This window comes from Pteropus vampyrus, unplaced genomic scaffold, assembly GCF_000151845.1.
Source record: "Pteropus vampyrus isolate Shadow unplaced genomic scaffold, Pvam_2.0 Scaffold280, whole genome shotgun sequence".
NCBI lineage: Eukaryota > Metazoa > Chordata > Mammalia > Chiroptera > Pteropodidae > Pteropus > Pteropus vampyrus.
The window spans coordinates 1,070,091-1,078,524 of NW_011889061.1; the positions used below are offsets into that span (position 1 = coordinate 1,070,091).

Here is an 8,434-nt window from a genome sequence, read left to right on the forward strand (position 1 = left end):
TGTCGTTCTTCTCGTTCGCCTGTTTGTGCAGCTCGTCGACATAGTCCATGAGCTTCTTTTCGGCCTGCTCGGCTTTCCACCTCTTCTCTCTCTCCTGGTCCAGCTGTTCAACTAGTACCTACGAGACGACAACGGCGTCAGGCGGCCTTGGACACGTCCTCTCGCTGCCCCGACTTCTCACTCAGAGCAGGGAGACGACAGTCTCTCACGCCAAAGGCCATGTGAGAAGCAAACGAAATGCCGGACGCGGAGCACGCCGCCGCGCGGGCACGTGACCACTGCTCGGTAAGGGTTAGCTGTCACGAGTGTCAGTGACCATCGCCACTACCTGTTCAAGATGAAAGCCTCTGCTTGAGAATGCGAGGAGGAAACCACCAGTGCGAAATGTTTAAAAAGCAGTCGCGGCCCTGGAAGAGCAGCGCACACTGCGATCGAAACCCGTCCATACAAAGCGCACGGGGCGTCACAAAACGCACACATCAAACAACACGCATCACAAATTCTTACTGACGTGGGACGGTTATGGCAAATGGTGAGGAACTCTTAAACTCTCGAACGCCTCCTACTCTGAAATCCAGGGGCCCACACCGGTTTCAGGACAGTCCACGGCGTGCGTGCGTGCGTGCATGCGTGTCACGATTACTCTTCTGAGGGCACAGACCTCCTTACACATCTGAAAGGGTCTGAGACGTGAGGAGCCACTGCTTTAGGAAGTTTGAAAATTTAGACCTGTTTCCTCCTCCAAAAGCACGTCACACATGATTTCACAGAAATCTGATCTCAAATAAATGTATAATTTCCATTCCTTTAAAAAGTACAAAAATTGTAACATTCCAAAACATCTAGAAACCAGGAAGGGAAAAATGAACTATCTCGTCACTCCAATAAAAATACACACAACAGTTTTTGTTCATAAAAATATGCATTATTTTTCTGAAACTCACTACGTGTTTAAAAACTAAGACTATTGCAATCATTTTTTCCTTAATCTCGTCCATCCTACCCGGTAGGTGTTGTCCTCTGAGCTACTTTTGTCCACTTTAATTAGTTCTGTCTTCTGCTCTTCCGGTTCTTCTGACACATCATAGTTTGCTAACGATGACCGTACGTATAATTCTTTAAAAATAGGTTGTTTCATTTTACGGTTACCACTGCAAAGAATAAAACACAGGAAATCACCCAGAGATGCACAGCGTCTCTAATTCTCGCGCTCAGGCACTCACAATCTGTCACAGAGACAGGGCCCCTCCTGCATGCACTTGGCTGACCGCGCTGACCGAGGCTGAGAAGTCACATGCTGACGTTAGGAGGACACCGCCACCACGAGCTAGCTCTGAGCAGGAAGCCAGCACTGCTGGCTTGTCTGGTGCCTCATCTGAACTTCCAAAACGGAAACAAGTACCTTATAAAGGGATTGCTGTTCTTATTGTGGTGCTTAATAGTCTGAATAGTTTTGGAATAATATGGGATTTTTGATCTTCGAGGAATTTTTCTATTACACTCTTTTCTGTGTCCATAGTCACTTTCAGAAGTCACATCTGTGTCTCTTTTAGGTCTGAGATCTTTCTCGGGAACAGTGTCTATTAAAGAACTAGAAGTCTAGAATAAAAAAAACGAACAAAGTTTGTTAAAAGTTCGATTCAGTATATAAGATTAAAATTTGAAATTTCTCAAAGTACTGTAACTTTTACAAGATTAAGGGTTTATAAACCAGGTATGTTTGGAATTAAGCTCCTATGTGGCTGACTCTCTCAAGATAACAATTATAAACTCTGGCCAAAATACAAACAAAATGACAAACACTATTTGGAGGGCCTGACGAGAGAAAAGGAGGCTTGTTGCAGAGGGGCGCTGACACCTGGGAAGAGAACCAGGTGGGTGTTCTGGTAATTACAGTCCCAGCCTGAGAGCTATCACACTGAGACCTGTGCAGGGAGCCTCAGAACTCACGAAGAGAACCTGGGCTTTTGGGCCCGAGGAATCAGAGGACAGCACAGGGTAGATGAAGAAGCCCAGTAAAGAACAAAAGAATGGAGCGCTGCCCAAGGGACAAAGTGACAGGGAAAGTCAGAGCAAGTGCAGTGCTCGCTACGACAGAAACGTCAACACTCCCAGGAGGCCCATAACAGCACCTTGAGTCTCCACGACAGTCACAATGTCCAGAATAAAATATAAAATGCTCACGACAGGAAGAGCCAGGAAAATATGACCAACTCTCAAGAGAAAAGGGGGTCCATGGGAACCAACCTGACAGGGGCCAAGTGTTCAAGCAAAAAGGCAAGAACTTCAAAACAGCGATCGAAGCTGTGCTCCATGACATAAAAAGATATGCTTAGCGTGAATAGAGACAAGAAAACTCAGCTGAAAAATAGAACTTATTAAAAAAAAAATTTTACAACTGAACAACACATCTGAAGTAAAAACTGATTGGCGGGGCTTAACAGAAGAGTGAATGATAAAAGAAAGAATAAGTGAACGCGAAGACAATTGGGTAGAAATGATTCGATGTGTAGAAGACAGAGGAAAAAGCCGGTAAGATGCACAGAGCCTCAGAGAACTGCGGGACAAGATCAGAAGGTCCAAGTGGAGTCTGAACAGAAAGGAGAGAGAACGGGGCAGAAACACGTTTGAAGAAATGATGCCCAAAACGTCCCCAGGTGGGTAAGGACGCACATTTACGGATTTCAGTCGCTCAGAGAAGCCCGAAGCAGAAGTATGAAGCACAACGGAAGAAGTCACACTATACGGATCTGAAGAACAAGGAAAATGAGTGACAGGCACGTTCCCTTCTCTACCGCTGCTCCTACAGCAGAAGCCGACGTCCGGAAGACGGAAGCACACGCACAGCCCGCCGGCGCGTTAGATACGGGTGGTTTCTGGTTGGTTAGTCTGTGTGCGATTTTTACTTGAAATTTTCTTAACTACTTTTTCTTCAACAAACAAATTACTTAGAAAAATGGAAAAAATAGTTACTTCATTTAGAAGCTGTATAAATTGATCATCTAATTTCTGAAGTTTCATCTCATTCTCAAAATCGGTTTCATGATTAACTTTCTCTTGCTGAGCAGACGGACACACAGATGTAAAGGACGTCAAATCATTATCTGCTGGTGTGTTTGCAAACTGTTCCAAGGGTACCATGTCACTGATGGGTGGTGTCACTACTGGAATATTGTCAATGACCTGTGACACAGACACAAACCAAAATCCTTACAATGTACTTACTAATTAAATTCGAAGCAAAAACTTAACAGACTAGAAAAAAACACATTACTGTACCTCATCTTCACTTATGTTTAGGGGAGAATCAGAAGAAACTAAATTATCCAAGAGGCCTTCAAAGCACTGTAGACGCGATGAATTTACTTCTGACAGATTCACTGGCTCACCAAATATGTTCTTGCAATCTAGGATTCGAAGCTGTGGCAAAGTCTGGAGCATAACTGCTCTGTACCCTGGGAAACAAATCATTTCAGATGAATATGCACATTTAAAAAAAAATAAGGTTAATTATTTCTTAAGTAAACTAAATTTATCGGCTAACAGATATATCGCCTGAATGACAAATGTCCTGGAACACGGCTAAGTGGTATGACACGAAAGCTACCAGGCCTCTCCCAGTAGGTAGTCGGTAACTAGAAAACGAACACAAGCTCCACTCCAAACCCTCCTGAGGAAGGCCAGCTACTTAAAGTCATCGCCGTGGGATTCAGCTTTCGTGAAAGTGCTTTAGAGTAAACGTGTGTGCACTATGGCCAGGAAGCCTGACATGCCATCGTCACGTGCCACGCGACGGGTGGGGGCCAGAGCATTCTGCTGCTGAGGAGATAGATCCCCATTTCCCTAAATCACAGGAGACTGCGATTTTGACAGGCAGCCCACCGAGCGTTCAAGGATGTCTTTATTTTCCGTAAGTGCAATTAAATATGACAAATCTGGCAAGTTAACGTTAATTTGGTATTTAGGCTTGAAACATTTTTTGTTTAACTTTAGTTTTAAGACCAAGTAGTTAGAAATAAAAAGACCAATGAAGAACTCCAACAGAAAGGAGGTCTGGCAAATTAACATTGGAAATGTCGAGGAGAGAAGCATCATTTTGGTAGTAAGCGGCCCTCCAGGTCCGGGCGGAGGGGGACTGCGCTGGGGAAAAGTGGAGGACAAAGGACCAGACGGCAGGAAGCAGAGGCTCTCGAGACAAGATTGTTAGGAAAAAAATCCAACTGTGGGATCGTAGAGAAAACATTAAGCTGTTTTAGAAACAAGATCTTCTTCTAAGAAAAGGGTTAGCCCGGAAGACTGAAATCTGCGCTGACTCTGAGGGCGACTCTCACCGTCAGGCCCACGGGGCTCCGCAGACCGAGCGGTTGGACAGACGGGTCTCCACTTGGGGCGAGCCGTCTCGGGGCCGCGAGGAGCCCACGCAGGTCTGCGGCGGGCAGCGCGCTCGGCCCACTGTGCCTCGCCGCCGTGCGAGCCGTCAGCTCACGGAATGGGTTCCAGGGAGGGCGGGCTGGTCGGCCTTGGCCCTGCCAACCTCGATGATGCTGGACTAGGTCCAGTGACATGTCAGCAGCATCTCCTATGTATCGTATTAAGTTTTCTTGAAAAATTCATTTATTAAAAAATAACAATACAGGCACGTGCTGTAAATTTGAAGAGTGCACAGTGAACAGTTTCGCTAACATTTCCTAATGGCCGGCTCCCTTTCCGCCCCCAGGGCATTTCCTGATCCCCGGCTAGCTGGCACTGGAGGTAGCCATTATTATCCGTTTTGGGCATTCTTGCTGTTGCGTGTGTATACCCAGCAAACACACACACACATTGCCCTTTGCACAGAAGCGGTAGCCTGTTATATGAAATGGTTTTGCAATTTGGTTGCTTTTCTTCTCTTAACAGTGTATCTTAGAGATCACGCAGCTAAGAGATTCTATTCTTTCATCGTGGCTGCATAGTGTTATGCTATGAGACTATCGCGACGTAATTTAATTTTGAGGCATTCACTTATCAAATGTAAAACTGTGTAAAGAGAATTGTTTATCTGTTCACTCTGTGTTCTTTTAACAATTCAGTTTGTCTGATAAAATAATTTGCAATTACGTTTTTTCAGATACATAATAAAAAGTTACAAAGTTTAAGACAAATAAACACCAGCCAGTCAAAGGAAATAAAGATCTAAACATGAGCTGTTACAAAAAGCACTAACTGTTCCTACCTGGTACCCGACAGACGGGATTGTCCTCTCCATCCTTCTCCAAAATAAGGTTGGTCAGGAAGTGCAGGCCCACCACGCACTGGAGCAGGTGATGGATGCTGTCTATGCAGTTGCTGTGCAGGTCGACATACCGGAGCTTATGTCTGATGCCGTGAAGGGGTATAAAACCTGCAAAACGAAAAAATCCTTTTTGATGCCACGGCAATTTCTCCAACAGCGTAATAAAGGTTTTTATAGTTCTGTTTTGAGAGGCGACGGAGCAGCGTTCAAGAGACCAGCAGCGAAGAGCTATGTCCGCAGCAGGTGTACCATTTTGCATTCTACCAGCAATGTCTGCAAGCCCTACCTGCTCCACAGCCTCACCTGCACTGTGTGCTGTAGTCTCTAAAGCTGTCTGTTCCAGCAGGTGTGATGTAGGTCTCTCTGTGGTTTTTCCTGGGCATTGGCTTAGTCACTAAGGATGACAGACGTCTCTTTTTCATGTGTTTGTTTGCCATCTGGGTATGTTCTCGGGCAGTGTCTGCTCAAATCTTTGCTTATTTTTTGGAGGGTGACCTGATCTCATCTGTTCCCCGCCCCGACAATGTAAGCCCTGTGACAACATGAACCTTACCTGTTTGTTGTTCCTTGTCATAACTATAGAAGTGTTTGATACAGCGATCTTCAGTAAATACTTGAGTAAATAAATGATCTATCTTATCCAAGACACACATTTTTCAGATAAACTTCATCCACAAAAGCATATACTTTGCTCAACAGCATCCGGCAGTGACAGACCTACAGTTAACACTCAATTCTAACCCTTTCGCATCTTCCAAAAAGCTTTAAAAAATTAAAACTGTTTTTCAACATGTTGAGCTCAGTCTAACTCATCACACGTGGCAAACATTCAGCATTACAGAAGAATTAAGCACATCTACTTACCACTAAGATCATTTATGTGGTTATAAGATAAATTCAGTCTAGTCAAATTAATTAGTGCGTCGAGTCCTAAAATAAAATAAGATAAAATAAAATAAAGCTTTTATAGGATTCGAGTAAACAATTAATTGGTCATATAGTATTATACTACTAATTCAGACTGTTTGGAAGCAAATCTACAGTCTGGTAACTGTAAAATCAATTTTATTGGCATTCTGCAAAATACTTTAAAAAGACTAATAACTTTTCTAGAAAAAATTTTACATGATAAATTTTAGGTCAGTTTTCAAAAGTTTATACTATTTATTCTATTCTTTCGGGAAGAAGAAAGATGGACTTAAATCATCTTCCTTGTCCAAGTATTACACAAAAATCACTTACAAACCTTCTACTCTTGTGATCAAATTGCAGGACAAATTTAAAGTGCATAGTTTTGTGAGTGTGCTAAGCCCTTCGATTTGACTTATTTGATTAGATGACAGATCTAAATGTTGTAAATTCCAAACGTGACCAATGGCTTCGATCTTCGAGATGTTATTGCAATGAAGGTTGATGGCATGAAGGGTTGAATCTAAGGATAACTCTGATATGCTATAAAATAAAATATATATTATCACAAACAAGTAAAAGATGGACTTTGAAATCATGACCAGACAGTTAACAGTACCCCAACAGCACGCAGATAACGAGTATGGGCCCTACTCATTCCATTACAGCGCCATGCCCACTCGGTGGCCTGGAAATGTCTCGTAGGGAACAGTGCTCCTTACCACTGACCAGCATTTTGGACCATTTGTACAAACAAGGAACTCACTCGAGACAGGCAAGTGACCCTACTCTGGGTGTTTCCAGCTGCTATATGCAAACGGCCATCAGCACACAGTGAAGGCAGTACTGAGACGGGCCTGGAACCCTAAGATGCGGGTTCAAGTCCGCACTCTTCCACGTTTTTGCTGTGCCGAGTAAATGGGTTAACGTTTCTGAGGCCCAGTTTCTTCTCATTTAATCCTCACCTCTCTAAGCTGTAGGTATCACAGATACTGAAGATTATCAGAATTAAACTACTTGCCCAGGTTCTTATAGTTATTACCTGACTGAGCTGGTATAAATCTGGATCTGGCACTGGAGTTTATAACCTTACTTCCTTCACCGTCTGCTGATTTCAAAACAAAGCACTGGGCATTGGTATTTCTAGTGCAACAGTGCCTGCCTGCCCTCCCTCCTCGAAATCTAGAATGCACCGCCTCTGAAAAGCACTCCCATCTTCATTCTCTCAATCGCTGCCACTTAAACTGAACCTCTTCTGAAGACAGAAGCTCCAGGAAAACACCTCACAGCACACAGAGTTCAGAGGAGCTGGATGGAGGCACAGTCAGGAACGGGGACACAGTGTCCCCAGCATCTGTTCCACGTTCTGTGTACTTCTGACAGAAAAAGATAACGCATTTCTAAACTTCAAACGAGCAATCTCTAAATGTGACTGTCTGCAATACTTTCCTACTATCTAGCTTCTGTCATTTCCTGAACCATTATTTAGTCCACACCTTATGCTATTAACAACTGCTCTTCATGACATTCATTTTCTGATATATTCTGGCTTACAGAAATTAACATGGTGCAGATAACGTGGCACAGTAGAAAAAGCAGACAGCGAATTTAGACCGAAATGGGTTTGAATTTCAACAGTCTTTCATCAGGTGCCTGAAGTTGGTAAATTATTTAGATGCTGAGCCTCAGACTTGTCATCTGTAAAATTACTACCCTGCAGAACTGCTGTGAGGATCAGTGATGACATATGTGATGTACACACACAGACTGCTCTGAAAATGACAGCTACGACTAAGTTAAACTGTATGTATTCCTTTGAAAACATCCCCCTGGGGTCTCCTGACAGGTTTTACAGCAGGATCTAGAACAAGATGCTTGAATAACCAGCAGCAAGGTTCGCGTAGAGGAAGGCGCGCCACAAAGGAACAGCCCGTGCAAAGGCACGAAGAAGCCTAGGATGGCCCACCCGGAGCCCGGCACGGCTAACCGGAGTGCAGGTGGAGAAGCGCCGATGAGGGCGGGCAGGGGCCGATGGGGGACGCGGAACCCAGGGCCCCCTGTGCCATGCGTAAGCTTGGGTTGCACGAACTAAATAGGGTTACGTTTAATACTTTCAAAAAGTCTACGAATACGTGCATCGCAGCGCCCCGCGGAGGAGGAATGAGGACGGGGGCAGAGAGCGCCGAGGCAGAACCCACGGGTGCGGCAAACCCTCCTGCACGGCCGCCGCTTCGTGCCAGGGCGGGAGCGGGG

General features: G+C 44.5%; 1 protein-coding gene across 2 annotated transcripts in view; it reads right to left on the minus strand.

Annotated features, from left to right (window-relative positions):
• The window catches only part of LRRCC1 (leucine rich repeat and coiled-coil centrosomal protein 1), a 24,362-nt gene extending 16,403 nt beyond the window's left edge, over positions 1-7,959 (minus strand). The window contains exons 1-8 of one of the 2 annotated variants that reach the window (XM_023520848.1): positions 6,519-7,958; positions 6,137-6,202; positions 5,213-5,380; positions 3,280-3,455; positions 2,974-3,183; positions 1,403-1,599; positions 1,004-1,151; positions 20-118 (exon numbers count right to left, since the gene is read on the minus strand). In XM_023520848.1, coding sequence (XP_023376616.1) covers positions 20-118; positions 1,004-1,151; positions 1,403-1,599; positions 2,974-3,183; positions 3,280-3,455; positions 5,213-5,380; positions 6,137-6,202; positions 6,519-6,780 — 1,326 coding nt within the window. In that variant the 5' untranslated portion in view covers positions 6,781-7,958. Of the gene's footprint in view, positions 1-19; positions 119-1,003; positions 1,152-1,402; positions 1,600-2,973; positions 3,184-3,279; positions 3,456-5,212; positions 5,381-6,136; positions 6,203-6,518 lie in introns of both variants that reach the window. The other variant, XM_011375928.2, reaches the window with a different exon arrangement.
• Positions 7,960-8,434: the final 475 nt, after the last annotated feature.